This window comes from Acomys minous (assembly GCF_964271855.1).
Source record: "Acomys minous genome assembly, chromosome: 4".
Lineage (NCBI taxonomy): Eukaryota > Metazoa > Chordata > Mammalia > Rodentia > Muridae > Acomys > Acomys minous.
The window spans coordinates 50,270,447-50,290,960 of record NC_140486.1 but is presented as its reverse complement, the minus strand read 5'-3'; the positions used below and the strand labels follow the sequence as shown (position 1 = coordinate 50,290,960).

The 20,514-nt window shown below is 43.0% G+C and overlaps 1 protein-coding gene across 2 annotated transcripts in view; it reads right to left on the bottom strand.

Annotated features, from left to right (window-relative positions):
* The window catches only part of SIL1 (SIL1 nucleotide exchange factor), a 228,937-nt gene that overhangs the window by 39,044 nt on the left and 169,379 nt on the right, over nt 1-20,514 (bottom strand). For both annotated transcript variants that reach the window (XM_084780061.1, XM_084780062.1), the window contains 2 exons: nt 18,701-18,892; nt 12,160-12,281 (listed from right to left, as the gene is read on the bottom strand). In XM_084780061.1, coding sequence (XP_084636187.1) covers nt 12,160-12,281; nt 18,701-18,892 — 314 coding nt within the window. The remainder of the gene's footprint in view (nt 1-12,159; nt 12,282-18,700; nt 18,893-20,514) is intronic.

Below are 20,514 nucleotides of genomic sequence, written 5' to 3'. Positions count from 1 at the left end.
GACACGCCCACCTTTTGAAAACCAGCCCGGTGCATAGCTTCTAATCCTCTCAATGAGGGGGGTGGGCAGCATGGAAAGGCTTAGAGAGAGGAGAGATAAGATGCAAATATATAATTATGCTTTAACTTCACAACATTTAAAGGCTTGCTTGTGATGAATTCCAAGTAAGGTCTTCCTATGCAGCTCCTCAAAAAAAAAACAAAAAAACAAAAAAAACAAAAAAACAAAAAACCAAACCTTAATCGTGTAAAAAAGCAACAAAATTCCCATCATACAGGACACTAACACAGAACTGACTAAACATCTGAGGCTAGCCTGAGCTACATAAACAAGATCCTGTCTCAAGAAAGAAAAGCAATGAAACTCGGGAACCATTAGACCAAAAGCTGAGAGAGAGGGAAGCCAGGGAGAAGAGGGCAGTTTTGAAGCTACTTGGGCTGCGGAGTCAGAGTCAGTGACGCTGACTTTGGGATTCTCCAACTATGCACAGAAAAAGCAACTATGTCAAAGACAAGCACCCTTCCAATATGGGAGTCTTTTCCACTTTTTTTTTTTTTTTTTTTGGTATCTTTTCCACTTTTATCCTAGGAGCTTAATGGCTTGGGCCCTAGTTAAAAGGGCATCAGAGCAACCATGTGGGCAATACCAATAGGGGCACAAAGAGTGGGTGAGAAGCACAGACCAGAGGTGACAAGTTCAAGCTTCAGGCCAGCCGTCATGTTGCTTCACATCCCTAAGTGCCTGGGACGTGTTAAGCGTGAGCTTCACATGAGATGGTCCTGGACTATTACTTAACTCTAGACACCTGTCAGAAGACAATATCAATCCTTTCTAAAGGGAGAACATTTCCTTAATTAGACTCAAACAAATAAAAAAAACAAACAAATAAACAAACAAACAAAAAAAAACCAATGAGAAGGTCAGATATGGTAGTACAGGCCTGTAATCCCAACACTAAGAGACGGCTACAAACTTGAGGCCCCCTTAGCTATGTAGTGAGCTCACGGATTCAAGGACAGCCTGAACTACAGATCCAGACGGTCTCAAAATGGCAAAAGAACAAAAGTGAACAAACAAAAGTTGAGTAGAGGGAAGACACCCTGGTGCAAGCAGCAGCGGCGGAGCTGGACTACAACAGGAGTGCTAGCGCTAGCTGTCCTCCCTGCAGCAGCCTCGCAAGTGTGCACAGTGCACAAGGATCTGTGAAAAAGAGACATCAGATTTCAGCAGTGAGAAACTAAACTCCTGAAATTAGAATTATAAGCCATGGCTAACTAGTTACAGACAGATTCCATAGTAAATTTGACACAGCAGAGGGAATATAATAGAAAAATACACTACAAAAAAATTGTCCAAACTTCAGCAGGGGTATGACATAAAAAGAAACTAAGCAAATGTGTTAAAACACAGGACAACCGAGTAAGGAGGCCTGGCAGTAAGCTGGAGCCGCAGGAATGAGAGAGACAACAGAGACAGCATTTGAGAGATTGCTGGGAATAGCCTAGGAAGATGAAAGAAACAAATCCATACTAAAGAAATTTAACGAATTCCAAGAAGGAAATATGTCTTAGACACAACAATACATATAATCATGCAAAGTAATAGAAACTTCTGGAGAAAGTCTTAAGATCAGAGGGGTGTAGGGGTGTGTGTATGTGTATGTGTGTGTTACATTGTTAAAGTAAATGCTAGACAGCATTCTATAGCCAGATAAAATACCTTTGAAGTTAAGAACAACATAATACAGTTTTAGACAAAAGTGGAGTTTGTTACCTTACATAATGTGTGCATCTATGTAGTGTGTACATAATATGTGAACATAAAAACATGGATACATATATGTGTAACACACACACAGGTATTGACTTATGATAGACTTACATTTCAACAAATGCCCTCTAAATTTAAAAATGTATTTAATACCTCTATTCTACTGAGCAAACAGCTAAGTCTCAATGTGAGCAACTGCTGGTTACCTGCCTGACTGCCTGTGACTGGCAGCTGGCATTGCTGCTGCTCAGCACAAGAGTGCTGTACCAGTTCTGCCAGTTGGGGTAGGAAAGATCAGACTTCCCAACGTGAACCATGGTTGGCATAACTGCACGTTGTCTCTGCACAACCACCAAGTCTTGACATACATGGAAAGGAGGGGGTTATGCAAGACGGATGCTGCGTTCTTGGGAGAACTGAGTGCACGTTCTTTTTAGGCACAATATTCAGGACATTTACAAAAGCAGACTCACCGTATTAGTCAGCTGCACATTACTATCACGAAATAGCTGAGAGTCAATTTATAAAGAGAAAAGGAATATTTGGATTCATAATTCTGGGCATTCCAGTCCACAATCAGGTATCCGCATTGCTCAGTCTCTGATGGGCACAAGTCACACACACTGGAGCAAATGACTAAACTCCTGAACCAGGAAGCAGGCAGAGACTGCCTGTGGCCTCACAACCCATGTCCAGGGAATATCTCAATGGCACTGCCTATGAGTGCCCCTCCCCAGGGGCTGACTATCTCCAAGGAGTGCTATCCTGCAGCCCACCCCTTTAGTACACAGACTTTTAGGGGACATTCATCCGAACCATAACAGGAAACTAACCACACAGAAAATCTCAGTTCATTTCAAATGACTAATAATTGAAGGCATTTATCTGGCTACAGTGTCAATATTCATGACAAAAACACTGACTAGAAACTTTCTCCTATACTGGGAAATTAAGAAATATAATTTCATATGAACCAAAGGAACCACAATTAAAATTTAAATCATTTCAATTGGACAATAATCAAAATGCTACATATTGAAGTTTTCAATTCAATTAAAGCAATAATTAACAGGAAACTCCTAGAAGTGAAAAATACAGTCATCTAATACTAAAAATTTCATGGATGTGATAAACACATTAAACAAATTTAAGGGAAACAAAAACTGTTAAGCAAATGAAATCACCCAGAAAGGCAAAGACAGAGACACTTAGAAAGAGCCTTTGTGTTTTCTAAGTGTGATGATTGGGTTTTCATTCTACTGTGTGAGCTGCGTCGCCTCAAATTTTGTTATGATGTCAGCACATTATCCATCTGACATGGGAAAAAGAGAAAAAAGAACACTTGAGAGATGTTAGAAACAGATGGCCTAATATCATCCGCAAATAGAGACTATGGGGGAGAGCCAATGAACCAGATAGTACTGGTAATAAACCAGAACATTTCCATAGCTGAAGTCTGTAGATTAAAATAGCACACTGAGAGCCAAAGGGGACAAATTAAAACAGATCATACTTGGACATATAATGATGAAATTTGCTGATAATTTGATATGAACAAAAATATTTTTAAAAATTGTAAAACTAACTGCCCCTAGAAGGCAAAATGACAGAGCTGGCAGCATGCCCATCATGGTGGTGCATGCCTGTAAGCCAGCACTCAGAAGCTGCTCATGGTCACCCTCAGCTACAGAGGGAGTTTAGGACAGCCTGGCATACATGAGACCCTGCCTCAAAAATGAAGTGAAGGGCTGGAGAGATAGCTCGGCAGTTAAGGGCACGTGTTGGGTTCAGTTCCCAGCATCTACAAAGTGGCTCACAACTGTGTCACTCCAGTTCCTGGGGACCTAAAGCCCTCTTCTGATAGCACCAGACACACATGTGACACACATGTTTATGCAGGCAAAACATCTACACAGTTAAAATTAAATTAATTTTTTAAAATAAAAATAGAGTGGAGAACCATTGAAGATGACATCATGATCAAACTCCAGCCTCCACAGGCATAAGAATGAGCACACACATGTACACAAATTCATATACACCATGTGGTCATTTGAGTGAGAATGGCCCTTGGCTTATACTTGAGTGCTTGCTCCTCCCACCTGCTGCAACTGTCTTCAGAAAGATTATGAGGTGTGGCCTTGTTAGAGGAGGTGTGATACTGCGGTGAACTCGGAGGTTTCAAAAGCCCATGCCAGGCTCAGTCACTCTATTTCTCTGCTTTCAACTTGCAAATCAGGATGAAAGCTTTTAGTTGCTGCTCTAGCTCCATGTCTGCCTGCCTGCCTGCCGCCATATTCTCCACTGTGATGGTCAAGGACTCACTCTCTGAGACTGTAAGCAAGTCCCCAATTAGATGCCTTCTTTTATAAGTTGACTTGGTCAAGGTGTCTTCACAGCAATAGAAAAGTTACTAAGATACACCACAACACATATCTACGCACACAAAGTCTAACTATATGCTGTATAATAAAAGATATATCCAAAATACAATGCTAATAAAGACTGAAAGAGGTGGAAAATACAAGGATAGTGGATATATTAATATCAAACAAACTTTAAGACAAAAATAACTTCCATAAGAGCAAAGATACCTCTAACCAAAGATACACAAGTATAGGTATAATGTTACTAGAACCACATGGGTCTACATTTAACAATAATAGCTCAAAATATGGCCAAAAATGTGTAATTATAGAAGAAATAGGAATAACCATACCGTAGTGGCTTGAGGCTTTCAGACTACAAAAGGAGCATGGTTTTCAACATCAATGTACCCAGAGCTGGCCTGGGTGAAGAACCTTGGCAGGAATATTTCTCTTTGTACTCAAAGCCATGTGAACAACTCCTTTTGACAAGAAGATTTTGTTTTTTCTGTTCTCTCATTCAGAGGTCTTAAATTTTGTCTCCTGTAACTTTTGGGCGGAAACTGGAAGCTCTCAGCCACTGGAGTATGGCAACTTCCCAAGGCAGCTGTCTGATCCAGTGTTCTGTGCCTCTTAGGATTTAATTTTTATTTGGATTTAGGATTTCTGCACTTTCAGAGATTCCACATAGAGGTTTGATGTTATACAAAGACACTGTCTTATCATTTCTTGACTGCTGAGTTGAGCATGTAAAGAAATGTTTAAATATTGAATCTAGCGTTTCCAGGTATTTTGGTTCTTAGAAAAGTATTAGATATAGGAATCTCCCAGGTCTACTCTGCTTTGTTTTGTTACTATTTTAAATTTTAATTACAAAAATAACACATAATCAACAGAAGAAAGATCAAACAAAATGAAGTACACAGAATGACAAGTCCCTGCTCTTTGTGACTCCCTTCTCTTCTGATTTTTGATGATTTTAGGTTTTAGTTTTTAGACTATTTATCTTTGAAGCAGCCATATAGACTCACACACTGTAAAGTGCTGTGGACTTGGGTCCTATTCTTACTCCCCGAAGCATTCAATTTTGTTGGTAAATAAATGAAAGAGCTGGTGAGCTGCAAAGAAGCTGATGCATTAAAGAGTCAGGTTAGGTGTCCAGGCAACAAATGCTAGTGAAATTGAAGATAAAGAAAAGAACTTTGAGGGTTGGGACAATGCAAGGAAGAAATTAAAAGGAGCATTCAATAGTGAGAAGTCTGAAGGCGGCGACAAAGCGAATGTGGAGGAGGCAGGAGCACATCACAGAGACAGATTCAATTCGAGAGGACGAGTTCATTAAGCAAATAGTGCCTCCCTCCCCACAGTGAAGTCTTGATTTTTACAGTACTCAAGGCAGCTGGTCAAGCTTAAAGCTCATTTTCCATTTGTCATTAAATGTCATCTGGAAAACACTAATCAGCTTTCAAATGCAGTTTAGGAGCTATGGCTACCCAATTGCCTGGGCCAGTGTTGGTTATTATACTAATCAATTTATTAGAGACATGATTTGAGCACCTCCCTTGTCACTGGAAGAGCATAGAAAATTAAGAACTTGAGGCAAGATGTCAGTCTGATCCTAAGGGTCACATTTAAACTTGTATTTAAATGCTGGCAACTCCAATGTCTGACGTCACCCCAATCACTAGCCTTCTATTTTCTGGGCCTTCGGCCAGTGGGGTAACATACTCATTTCCATGGCCTGAGGTCTTAAAGGGTCAAGGTGTGGTATCTGAGTCATCCACTATTACATCATTAATAATAAAAACAGCCCTCCCCACTCAGCCTCATTCGTTATCTCAGAAATAACTCGTCTCCTAGGCATCGCTTCCATTCATTTGTTTCTTCATTTACTTTTCTTGACCATTCATTAATCCCAGGCCCTGTGTATACAATTAATAGTGAAGTTAGTATGTAAGTTATCCTATCCTCCCTGGTCCTATAGAGTAAAGGATATGAATAAGTTATCAAACAACTGGGCTGGAGAGATGGCTCAGAGGTTAAGAGCACTGACTGCTATTCCGGAGCTCCTGAGTTCAATTCCCAGCAACCACATGGTGGCTCACAGCCATCTATAATGGTGCCCTCTACTGGCCTGCAGGTGTACATGCAGACAGAACATTGTATACATAATAAATAAATAAATCTTTAAAAAAAAAGTTATCAAACAACTACATACTTGCAAGCTGAGACGAGTACTCTGAAAAAGCAAGAGGAATGTAACAAACTTCAAAAGGTCTAAGAGACCTGGGCAGTGGTGGCGCACACCTTTAATCCTAGCACTCAGGAGGCTGCAACCTGGTCTGCAAAGAGTTCTAGGACAGCCAGGGCTACACAGGAAAACCCTGTCTTGGAAAAATAAAAAACAAAAAAACAAACTAAACAACAACAACCAAAAAAAAAAATCTAAAAGGGATTTTGGAAATTTACCAATATGAATGTAAGTTCAATTACAAGGATCAGTATGATAATTAACTGTGATTTAAAAAAAAAAGACATTTAATTACACTTCACAAGAAAGGCTGAAAAATGAACATCTCCTAAGAGCACTCTAGTGTCTCCACAGGCTGCTGTGTTTCCTCTCTGTTTTCCTTCTCAGCTTACTGGCTTTTTGTCCTTGTACTTCTCACCTCTCTGGTAGAGCTGTTGTGGCTCCAAAATGGAGGCAGTCCAGGCAAGAAGCAGAGGGTGAGCAAATCCTCCCAGGAAGCTTCCTAACTAATATCTCTTTATGTTGGATCAGTAAGAACGAGATCACGTGCCCATTTCTAAATCAACCCAATATCCATAGAAATGGTATTACTACACTTGCTTTAGATTAATCCTGCCTCATTTCTTAGCACAGGGGGAGAGAGCTCTCTGGACAAGATACTGAGCATATAATGTCAAGGTCTTTAAAGTCAAAGGAAAAGGAAGAATAGTTTATCATCACAATTCTTAAAGTTGGGCTGGAAAGATGGCTCAGAGGTTAAGAGCACTGGCTGCTCACCCAGAGGTCCTGAGTTCAATTCCCAGCATCCACATGGTGGCTCACAACCATCTGTAATGAGATCTGGTGCCACCTTCTGTCTGACGTTCTCTTCTGTCATGCAGGTACAGATACAAATAGTGTTCATGTACATAAATAAACATACCTTTTTAAAAAAGATTCTTAAAGTCAGTGAAAAAGACAAATGGTTTAGTAGAGAACAATAGTGCAGGTAAAAATCCACAAGAGCCATTCAGCACAAGACATTGACAGGGACAGTAGGGACTCAAGTATCATTCAAAAGCTTCAAGTTGGAGTAAATATAATTGTGATAAAAAGAAAGGGGGATGTGCGAAGAAAAATCTAGTTACTCAAAGAAACAATAGTGAATTCAACCTTCTCTGCTTAGAGTGTGAGATTCAATCAGTTGGGCAGAATCTAGCATGAGGGAAAGGCTGGACCTGAACACAGACTTGGAGTGCCTCACAACTAGGGGGTATTTGGACCATAGGAAGAGAGCCATTAGGAGATAAGTAGAGAGGGCAAGGCTGGAAGGATCTTGGTGAGTAGTTATGACTGGAAGACATTTAAAGGATGATGTTGCCATAAAAGAAAATGTGAGCTGAGGATGTAGCTCAGCAGCAGAGCGCATGCCTGGCCTCTGCAAAGCCCTGGATTGGATCACTAGCACAGGAAAAAAGGAGGCAAAATAATCAATTTTTTTGCACTCAATACAAGAAGCTACAATGACAGGCAAGAAGCAGCATTTCCAACGAATGTCATGGCTGATACTGTTGACTACTATAAAGGTGTCACTGACAGCAAGGAGTTCTGGATAATGCTCATGGATGGAGGGACAGAAACCAGATCCTAACTACAGTGGGTCTGAGTACATTTACATAATGCAACTCCTTGGAACTCTTTTTTATTTATTCTTCTACAGAGTTTGGAAACAAAGGGAAGGAAAATAAAGGTTCAGAAGCTGTACTGGAGGTACAACAGAGTAAGTGAGGACCATGCGGTACTAGGAGGGCCGTGCCTTAGCGGGGACATAGTAAGGAACACAGATGGTGATGAGGAGAACACAGAAGTAATGGCCACAACCGGCACAACAAGTATGTTCAACAGGAATCATGAAGACAAAAGAAAGAACACATAAGAACAAGACACAAGAAATATGGCTAGCTGGGCAGTGGTGGCGCACACCTGTAATCCCAGCACTTGGGAGGCAGAGGCAGGCGGATCGCTGTGAGTTCGAGGCCAGCCTGGTCTACAAAGGGAGTATAGAACAGCCAAGGCTACACAGAGAAACCCTATCTAAAAATTAAACAAAACAAAACCAACAACAACAACAAAACAAACAATGCTCTCCCCACCGCCTCCTGCCCATGCACACACAAAAAGAGATATGTTGGTGGCTGAACAACAAAAGATACTGAAAAAAAAAAAAAGAAGAAGAAACAAATTTCAAAGTTATCTAATAGATGACAGGAAGTTTAAAAAAATGGTCCGTGAAATTGACAACGTAGGTACTAAGTGAGCCCACAAAGCCATCAGGAAAAGAGAAGATGCAGCCCAGCACAGAAACTCACAGAGAGATCCAAGGAAAACAGCATGGGAACTAAAGGCTGAAGACAGAGGCAGCCATGGTAATAAGACACTGGCCAAAAAGTTAAAACTTGTTAACTAAGTTTTTACTGGTTCAGTGGTTAAGAGTACTCACTGCTCTTCCAGAGGACCTAGGTTTAGCTCCCAGCACCTATACAACAGCTCACAATGATCCAGTCCTGGGGGATCTGGTGCCCTCTTCTGACCTCCGTGGGCACCAGGCGCACAGGTGGCTCATATACATGCACTCAAAACACTCATATTCGTTAAATAAACTAAAATTATTTTTAAATGAATTGGTAAAACCTTTGGAAGAGCACAAGTGAGGGAGCCAATAGAGCACAGGGTGGGCATATACAATGCTAAAGAAATGGATACAACTCAAAATCTGCCAGCAAGTCCCGAGGTAGATAGACGCCAAGGGAGGCAGCTGTAGAACATACTCCCTCTACGGCCGAGGATTCATGTGTAACTCCTGTGTACTAGGTTACGTTTCGTCACATCATACACACTGTGGACAGGTCAAATAAAGGCATTACACATGAGAATTCATACATGTATAAATACAAACACAGGTCACCAAAGATAGAAAACACCACAAGAGCACAAGAAGAGGATGCAGGGACAGTGGAGCCAGGGCTCCCTGCGGCGAGCACACCAGCTTCGTGATGGGTTAACTCTTGTCAGTTCAGCGTAAGGGTTGTGCACAGGGAGAAAAGAGCAAAGAGAAGCCACCCAGCCAGTCTGCAGAGAAGCAGCAAAACCAGATAACAGAAAGCTGTATGGCTTCTGAAATTCCCAAGGCTTTAAACGCTCCTTTCTATAGCAGCAAAACAGAACGTGTCTGAGACTCCTGGTAGTTCAGATTGCAGGCACACACTCACGGGTGCCACTGCGGGGTGAAATCAGGTCACAGAAGGGCCAATGAAACTAACTTATTTGAAGGAGATAGGGACTTTTAAACGAAGGTAGCTATGAAAATATGAATCTGTTAATGACCAGCATACCAATTTCTGCATATCCTACACAAAACTTCACCCACTTTATTATACATGGGCAATAAACAGCAGAAAATGAGTGTGTCTGAGCCTCAGTTGGGTGTTGATCATGTTTAAGTAAAGGAACAAAATCTACTTCAGTAGCCATGTCAATTACATTTCTGTCATCCTTTTTCTTCATCTTGGGATAACTGATAGTCAGCATTGGGGAAGAGATCTCTTCATTCACAGGAATGTGCATGGAAGCGCTGACTAAGCCATTAACCTAGGTAGGCAATAAGCACTCCCATGAAGCAGCAAGAGACAGGATGGAACATATAAACACCTTAACAAAGACAAACAGGACGTCAGGGAGGAAGGAATGATGCAAGAATTTCCCTATCAGGAGCACTGATAGTAAAAAGGGCCCATCATAATGAGGTAATGATGGTATTGATGCCACATTGTTATGGGCAAGTTATTATTATATATTTTCATTTGCTATTCATCTTTATGAAATGCACCAGACACCTATTATTGTTCCCAGTTCAAAAGGTTGCCAACAAGTCTGTGATTCCAGGATGCTATTTCTTGAATGCCCTTTGGCAAAGAGCAGGATTATGTAATCGCTGTGACTCCACATCTGATGCCTGAAACAGTCAGGGAGGTGCAGAGTCGATACTTAGGACATCAAAAGTAAGTAATGCATATCAGACAGCACTGAAGCCAGCCTCTATGCCCAGAAATAGTCTCACTTGTGTCAAGATCCTCTTTGCATAAAACACTGACATTTTCCTGGTGTTGGGAAGCCTGGTGCTGGCTTCCAAAAGCTCTGGCGCCATACCATGCTGTCGCTGTAACAGCCCTCCAGTGAGCTATCAAAAACCCAGCTGGAACACTTTGACTACAGTAGTGTGCTTGCCATCAAAACACTAAATTGCAATACTTTATATTCATCTCTATTAATTTTAGTGATGCTGTATGAACGCTAATATGGCCTTACACTAACACAGTCCAGCCATGGAGACGTTGTCATAACACCGCATACTGGCTTAGCATCCTGTGAGGCATGGCGTGCTAAGTACGCCTCAATGCATGCTTCTCAAGTTAGAGTCCCCTTTAACAAGGAAGTGGTAGGAAGATGCTACTGTTTCTCCAAAATCTATTTCGAGAAGCAATAGCAAGAGATAAGCGGTATGTCATATTCATACTGGAAATATTTGGGAATAAGACAGAGAGTTCAAAAAATGAGTCTAATGAAGAGGCTAGATAGCTCGCTTCTGGCTTGAGAAGCGAACAGTGAGCCTGAGTAAGTTCTCCAGTCTCTCCAGGAGGGGAGATCCTGGACTGACAGCACAGCCACACTCAGATGCTGCCCAGGAGACACTAGGATTTCTGAAAAGCTGGCTTTGGAAAGTGAGGCCAAGGGAGATGGAGTTGTCCTGGAGGCCAGAGCCTTATCTGTCTACAGCACTACCACAGGACAACCAAGGACAACAGGAAGCCATTAGGGAACAAAACCTTGCCTGCTTGCAGCCTCTCTCCTTGGGACAACTGTCCTTCATTTGGCTATGAAAAGAAAGGATCAGATTAAGATTCTAATTAAATAAATATAAGAATGGATAAAAAAGCAAAGTCTTGTCAAGCAAGCTCCACAACGGCATTCCCAGCCATCCTCCCACCTCACCACAGTCTAAGCCAGGCACCATCAGTCACCACCCTTGAAGCAAGAATCAGAGAATCTGTTTCTACTTTAGAAATACAGCTGGTCTTACAGGCAGATGTTCTTAAATGGACATAATGACAGCATAAAGATATTCTGACCTTTTTAAATGAGCAAAATGATTTGATACCTACACATTTCTTCTCTACATCCATTTTCTCAAGAAGCTGTCTGCTGCTCATCTTGCCTGATACGTTTTCCAGTATAAAACAGACTAACTGAAATGCTAAAAAGACTTCATCTAGAAAAATGCAACAACTTGACTGCATGGCTGGTTCTGGCAACCAGGGGAAGCCACATCTCCCTCAAAAGGCCTTTCTTGGTCAGATTCATCACTTAGTCACTAGCTGTAGCTTCACTAGCTAAAGCATTGACTACTGTAGCGTATTCTCATTTCTCACTACTTACTATAGCTGGCTGGTCCCTTTATTCATATTTACTAAAATAGAAAATATGACCTATGATCTTCTACATATTTATATACATGTTACACACACACACACACACACACACACACACACAGAGTGAATAGACATCACAGAACAGGATAACATGGCTGAAAACTTCCATTTGGAATAAAAAGTGACTCAACTCTGGCTTTACCAGTACCACACTGACCAGTGAGCAGAAGGAAGGGTAAGTGTAACCTTTCCTCAAGCCAATTAGGGCAAACAGTTCCGGCCAGTGGCATCCGTCTGTGCTGCTCACCTGGAAAAGGCGGCCCCCAGCACAAAAGCAGCGTACTCCTTCACCAGGGGCTCTGTGCTGTTGAGCCCATTAATCACCACCTGGAGGCCCCCGAAGGACAGCAGGTCCTGTGCGTTATCCATCTGCAACAAAGGCAGAAAGAACTGTTCAGACATCTTTTCTTGAATGACTGGCAAACACAAATGTAAAGGACAAGCAAAGAGCAGCAGTGGCCTTTCTGAGTAACTCGAAAGGGTGCATTAAAGCAGCCGAAGTTTAAAAGTAATCTTATTTGAGAACTTCTCATTCATGTAACACCATTTATAAGCACCTGCGTGGGAACCGGCGGAAATGGCACCTAGCTCTTGCTCATGCCAAACATGTCTCAGAAAATTCTAATGTTACAATGAGTCACAAAGCTTACTCCAAACATGTAAGCTGTTAACACAAAGAATCTGGCATCATGGCACCACTAAAAAGTGCCATACTTCCTGTGCATGTCCAAACACAATGAGAGCAATGGAGGCAAAAAACAAAAACAACAAACAAATAAAACTTTGACTTATAATTAGAAACTAGGGACTATAAAACGAACCCTGTTGTTGGAGCAGGTTTTAGGTGGGTGCAGTGTGATGGAGTGTAGTGTGTGTGTGGGGAGGGGTATGGTGTGATATGTGTGTGTGTGGTATGGTGTTGTGTGTTGTGTGTGTGTGGTATGGTGTTGTGTGGTGTGTGTGTATGTGTTTTTTTGTGTGTGTGTGTGGTATGGCGTGTGTGTATGTGTTTTTTTTTTGTGTGTGTGTGTGTCTAAGGTATGGTGTGGTGTGGTGTATGTGTGTTTGTGTGTGTGTGGTATGGTGTGATGTGTGTGTGTGTGGTATGGTGTGATGTATGTGTGTGTGTGTCTGTGTTGGGATGAGGGAGTGCTAGGAGAGAAGTAACAATATTATCCTTTTTTTGGTAAGGTTGACTGAATCTGAGGACATTTATCATAACATCTACACAAAAGTCAGTTTCCCAAAGGCTTTGGTCTAAGTCTGTTTTACTAACTAGAGCTACATGCCAGCTGTGCAGAATATTTTTTATCATTGTATAATGGTAATATGAGTGACTTCAAATAATGTACCCAAGTGATTAAAAAAGATTGCAAAAAATTACAATGAAATCAATACAAAATAATTACACTGATGTCTTATCATGTGTCCTAGTTTGAGATATAACAGATATGTTGACTTTGTGGCACTTAAACTATCATTTTTAAATTGCTATTAAATTACCATTTTACTACTTAACTTACTAAATCCTGTACCTGCATATATACATAAGAAGTTGGAATTCTATTCTCACTAGCCCCAGAAGGTGCCCTTTGGCCCATTTGATGCCACAACACAGCAGATCAGGATGTGCTGGAAGCTGGAGCCAGCAGCACTGTGACGCAGGTGACCTTTCCCCTAGAAGTCAGGGTCGGCTCCTAGTTGACTGTCCATGCTTCTGCCTCCAAATAGAAAGTAGGATCTGAGAGGAACAGCAAGTACAAAGTGCAGTGTCTTTGGGGTGGACCTGGCCTCTGTTTTAGCACATGGATACTCACAGTCATACATTTTGATAAGACTTTCCCATCACTGTTGCACACCAGTGACTAGAGTGATTAGTATAGAGTTAGGTGTGCAAAGATTTACCCTTGAGTTGGGGAATAGAAATCCCTACTGTGAATTAAAAACAAAAACAAAAAACAAGCTATAGTGTCTGTGCTGATGAAGTGCATGGGCCCTATTACCACAGGCTGAGAGAGTACCCACCCAGCACAAAGTCTGGCTGCCATGGGCTGTCCAAGGCCAGAGCTGGGGTTTCTCTGGCCCAGCCTGTGCCTCCCTACGCAAGGATGACTACAGTGCCAAACCCCAGCTAGTAAAGGAGACTATGACCGGGCACTCTGCTGAAACAGCTTCCTTCCTCACACATTTGGCTTTCAAAACTTATCACTTTCACGTCTATCTTTTGATCCTCCTTGCTCCAGGTTTCCGAGACACAAACTTGTTGCTCAAACTCCTATCAACCTATATCTGGGATGGCTACTCACCCAAACCTGGCAGAGAGGCTTGCCTTTCTGTTGACCCCCAAGGCAACACAGCCCAGAGTCACCAGGGTCTGTTCTAAATTTTGCTTTTTCTACGACAACAATTCCATGTGGTACAAATTGATGGTATTTCTGTAAACACTTTGAAGGTATTCTAGCATTATTTGACTGGCAATGAGAAAGAAAAGGTTCGTCCTGCCCACTTGCACACCAAAAGCTGGTTTCTCCCCAGAGCCACAAAAAGACGACAACTTTTCGCAGGCTGCCTTCAGGCTGGGCCAGAACCAGTGGGAAGGCGTGTAGACAGAGAGAGCATCAGGACAGGGATGGGGGGAACTAAGGCAACACTAGAAAGAATTCAGAGCATTGCAGGATGCCGAGAGGACGGGGATCTGAGAAGGAAGGCAGGGTAAGTAACTGAGAAGCCACGGGGGAAAAGGCGGATACTCTGCCCCGGGTGGAAGGGGCACACACAGGCCTTCCTCATAAATAACTCACAAACTGTTTTCTACACACAAGGTTTTGCTTTTCACATATCCTGCTTTAATAATTAAAATATGGCTGCAAGGAATCCTTTGGCAGATCCAGTTCAGGTCCTTAAGCCCATGGCTCTTTAAATCTCTACTCGGTGAATTTAGAGTGGGAAATCAACTGAAGGTCCTGGCTGGAAAAGTTCTATTTGCCTCAAAGTTAGCATCACACCACCCAAGTCTCCATTACAACTGGAAAGCGGGCTGAGCTGTGTATTCTGGAATCTCTCCAAGAAGTCACAGCTTACCAGGGTCACGTGGCACTTTAGTACCGAGCCCAAATGGCACAGAACACTGTGGGCACTTCGGCCTTGATCAACGGAATGGTTCTGTGATGACCTCTGGCTGGGTCTAGTGACGCCCAAGGAACTTATAACCATGCAATGGGATACTGCCCTGGGGATGACGGTGTCAGATGGATCTGCAGCAGTAAATTTTGTTGTTGCTAGGTCATTGCCGGCTTAGCGTTTGTGTGACTCACTCCATTCTAGGCACCATAAGCTTTCTAGTGATTTTAGCGTTTCAGAAAGCTAATACCTAAAGATCCACCTAAGCATGTTAAAAATGAGCAGGTAATAAAAGCTGCCAACATCAGAAGAAGGATGAGCTGGTCAATAACCCCTGGAAGCCTTGATCCTTTAAATATCTCTAATGGAAAGGCTGGGGGTGGGAGGAGTTGTCTTTCACCCCAAAGACAGGACTAAGAAGGGGAAAGAGAACTCAGGCTCATTTTTTCTACCTTGTAAGAGGGTCACAGTCTCGCTATTGGGGTCTGAGAACGCGTTCTGAGCAGAAAAAGAGGACGAAGAGCTGCCCCACAACCCCTGCAGACAGCACACACGCATTCACCACAGATGCTGTCAAAAACCCAAACAAAGAAAATAATGTCTCTGAGCCTTGTCTGTGGAGAACAAGGGTGCTGTCCTGTGTGTGGGACACTGGGGCTGTATTCCGCTGGGTAAGGATCTCAAACAGCCTTTGATTATGACTGCACAGCCCCTAGGGCCGCCATTCCAACAGCCTTCTCTTTGGGCTCTGTTCCCACCAAAGCTCCCTGCTCTGGTCAAATCCTCAACACGACAGTTGGAGGGGCTATTTTCCCATTGTCCTCTGTCCTCTGTGCGCCAATGCCACTCTTTGCTATGGCCTGTGAGGTCCCATGGTGTCCTCCTTCCAGCTCTGGTCAGGGTCACCGTGTACTTCTTCAATTATACTAAGCATGCTCCCACCTCCTGTCCACCAATTTCTATACTGTTGTTCTGTTTATTTTTTCATAATATGTATTACCTTTCAAACAAATTTTTGGTAAATCTGACTATGTGCCTCTGCTAGAAATTAAGCTCTGATTTTGTCCACAAATGCACCTCAAGTGCCTGAGACTCAGCAGACACTCCACAGACTCACTTGTGGAAAAGATGTTGGATGAATGAGAGGCTCGCGTTAGCTCTTCCTTACCTCTATCTTTTGCTCTTCACGCAAAAGGTACCAGTGTTCTGTGAGAAGTGCACTGGTCAAAAGTCTAAACCCTTACAGTTGAGGGTTAGACTGACCTTTTTACCAGTCCTAGCTCTCATTCACCGCTGGGTGATGCTCAGCAGTCACACCACCTCCTTGAGCTGCACTGTCCTCACATAAACAGTGGGAGCAGCCAGGCAGGGTCAAGTGCTGGCAACTCCCCTGAGGAACCTGAGCTGAGAGGACTCACTGGAGCCCAGGAATTCCAGACCATCCTGGATGACAACTTTGTAGGCTCTGTTTTGTAACAATTAAACTTTATTATACAACCCAACTAGTTTACACAAGAAGGAAAAAAGGTTAAAGGGAAAAAAGAGTGAACCTTTTGGTATGGATGGGTTCTTAGGTGTTTCTGGCCTGTGTGTTGGTCTAGCCTGTTCGCTGACCCAGTCTGAACCTGCTGCTGCTCTCCTCCCTGCCTGCCTGTGTCAAGTGGGAAGGGCGGGTCTCCTTCTCCGAAAAACAACAGTCCAGGTGGGGTTCCCAGGTCTGCTTCCTGAATTCCAGGCCCAGGATGGCTCCACTCAGTCTGTCACAAGGTATTCATGAGGTGCCCAAGGGTAAAGCCCGCCAAGACTGCTTCCACCTGTGACAAAGCTTAGTCTTTCCCACACAACTTAGTGAGTCCCTAACTCAGGAACAAACAAACACAAAATACAACAAGGAAAAAGATGAGGCTAACCGAGGCGCCTACTCACAGGAACTAATACACACAAAGCGCTTGATGCAGGAGAAAGCACAGAACTCAGTATTAGTATTAGATGTTTGAACGGTTACTTTTTCCCTTCAAACTCCCCACCAAGTCTCAGGATTAAGGGCACAATCACGAGGAGCAGGAGGATCGGCTTCCCTCTGTGTCTGTACTCCGCCCACTCCAAGCCTTGCCCGCCTTCCATCTCCCCCAGCTCGTCTCTGCATGGAGCTTATGCCGCTTCAAAAGTTCCAATCCGAGCCGGGCGTGGTGGCGCACACCTTTAATCCCAGCACTCCAGAGGCAGAGGTGGGCGGATCGCTGTGAGTTCGAAGCCAGCCTGGTCTACAAAGTGAGTCCAGGATGGCCAAGGCTACACAGAGAAACCCTGTCTCGAAAAACAAAACAAAACAAAACAAAACAAAAAAAACCCAAACAAACAAAAACGAAAGTTCCAATACAAGGACTGGCAAACTTTTTCTAAAGTTCCTAACGAGTAAAGAGTCTCCAAGCTGCTTTCTTTTCCTTTTGTTTTTTGTTTTTGACACTGGGTCTCTCTGTGTAGCCCTGGCTATTTGGGAGCTCACTATGTAGACCAGTCTGGCTTTGATTTTTTTTTTCCCCAGAGATCTGCCTGTTTTCCAAGAGCTGGGATTAAAGGGATGTGCTACCATGTCCAGCCTCAAACTAAAATAAATAAATACAACAATTTTACTATATTCTGAGAATTTCATATATATATACACAATGTACTTGGATCACACTAACCCCTCCTCCCCCTAACTACTCCCAAATTCACCCCACCCCTCCCAATTCGACGTCCTTTAAAAAAAAAACCTCCATGCTTGCATGGGCATACAGCTGTGGTCAACCCACCAGGGACCACACCTATAAAGAAAGCTTCCTCTCCCTCCTCCTCAGCTAGGGGTGGGGCTGTTGTGGATTGGCTTGATCTTGTGCAGGTCTTGTGTAAGCAGCCACAGCAGCTGTGAGCACAGTACCCTGCTGTGTTCAGAAGAGACTGTCCTTCCCGCTCTGACTCTTGGCTCTCAGGGTATTTTTGTCCCCTCTTCTACAATGTTCCCTGAGTGTTGTGGGGAAGGCGAGTAGAACACGGGTGAGAAGAAGGAAAAAGGTGAATAATGGGAGGAGAGTTTAAGCAGCAAATACTTTTGACTGTGTAAACATGGTCTCTGTCACAACTATTCACTGTATCACTACAGTATGAAAATAGCCATAAATACCGCCATGAACAAATGGGTGTAGCTATCACAATAAAATGTTATTCACAAGTACAGACATTACACCAGATGAGGTCCGTGGGCAACGGCTCTGTTCTTCACCTATTCTTCCCTGAATACTCAGCCTAAACCACACATCCTCCGAGAAGCCATCTTTTGTTGACTCTAGTCAGTTAGTTCTAAGCTCTCCTGTGGTACACCATCCCACATCACCCTTTGAAACCCCTAGGACAATCTTAAATTAGCTCATCTGTTAGTTTGTTCAGCTGCTCGTTGCATTTGCTTCCCCTTCCAGACTATGTAACAAGAGATTATGATTATTTTCTCTTAATGTTTGAAAAACAGAACAAAGAGGTTTGTTCTGGCCTCTAAGAACCTCTCTAACTGCTGCAGACACTGGCCTACATTAAAATGTCTGTGTCGCGGGAAATAGGTAAACCTGCTGATGCTGCTTTCTCCGTGCTTTGGCCAGGGCTTATGTCAGACCGTGGGTGAGGAGATCCAGTACCTGATGGACATAGTACTCAAGGTCAAAGAGGGCGGCGACCTTCTCCTCTAGGCTGGAGCTGGAGCTGTTGAACTTGTTTATCAGCCGAACCATAATCTGCATGTCAGTCTCCAGAACCACATTCAGCTCTTCAAACTCCTTCTTCAGCTCCTCGATGGGGCGGAACAGCCGCTTTACTGAGGCCTGCCTTGCCTAAGGAGAGCAGCAAAGACACAGTCAATCCAAGGGGCTGGAGACAGCTCCCTAAAGTCCATGTAGTTAGTCTGCCAGGGATGCGGATGCCCAGCCTTACAGAACTGCCGTCCTGACCGGGGATCTGATCTGTTGGAACAGAAACATTGGTGCTTCCCAAGAGACTCAGAGAAAAAGCCACTGGAGTCTACCCATGCAGGGCTCTGTCCGAACACAAACTTAGGGCTTTCCCAGGCACACTTATGCATGTCTGGAAGAACTGAGTCTTCTTGGTGCCACCACTGAGATCAGGGGAGCAACCTCTAACCTCACGGGACAGCCGGAGTAGAAGGTAAGAGGTTCTGTAGCACGGTTCTCTATCCTCCCCAACCAGAATTGTGGGACAGTCTCAACCCTGGCCTTCCACTGTCCAACCCAGTCACAGTCTATGGAAACCCGGATGTTGCAAACTGTGGGGAAGAGCTGTCAGAGCAAGAACAATTTACCGATGAAAATTAAATCACTGTCATTACTGTCAATCCAACCACAGGTGTACAATTTGTTCAACTGTTTGAAACGGCTAAATTACTATATGTACTATACTCAAATCTCAAACAGTTTTCTCTCAATGCTCCCCACCCCACACATAGAGAAAGGTTTTAAAAATGAAGTTATGTTGCAGGCGAATAAAAGACTTTAATTGGATATTTTATACATGTGGCACTCTGCTTTCTTCCCAATTTCAGTGGATAGTGCTTATAAAGAGAGTCTGAAAGGTTGCAGTGGTTTATGTATCTATCTTACAAGAAGAATTAAAAGACATGGGTATTTATAAAAAGCAGAATGACGAGCAGTTGTCAGCACCTAATTACTCATCCATTACCTATGGTTTCTCTCCCTGGCAGAGGTATTCTATAGAAACACCAACCAAAGGTATGAATCACCCTCTCTTAAAAAAGATGCTGCTGCAGCACAGTTATCACATCTATGAGGTACCACACTCCAACTCTGGGCTAAAACCCTGTGGGATGCTCTTGCAAGTCTCAGGCAGAGGTCTCTGGATAGGGAACAGAGCCAGCAAAGAAGCCTGGGGTCATGTCTTAGACCCAGGCAGCAATGGAAACAATAGACAAGGGAGCAACACAACAGACCCCTGAGCTCTCAGGCACATCTTTGGGAGTTCAAGGCCAGCCTGGTCTTCCTAGTGATTTCCAGGACAGCCAGAGTTACATAGTAGGAGCCTGACTTGGGGGAAGGAAAAAAAGAAAAAAGAAAAGGAAAGAAAAATGAATTTTGCCTCACAAAGATGGTGGTTCCTGGCTCTAAAAAAAGGCCTGTTAAAGGAGGGGGGGGAAAAGGAAGAAAATTTAGTCTGAAATAATAATAAGCTCACAGGAAATTATAAAAATAGAATACTCATGTACTCTTTACGTAGCTTCCCCCAATAGTAACATCTTTTATAATGAAAATATAACATCAACAGCAAGAAAAGGACACAGGTACAATAAGTCTTATAATGTAAGTCTTAAATAGTTCTTATAATACAATGTAAGTTTTATATTGTATTTACATATACATACTTGCAGGTACATTGAGTGTATATGTGTATCATCCTACAGTTTTTTATCCAGCTTATAGACTTA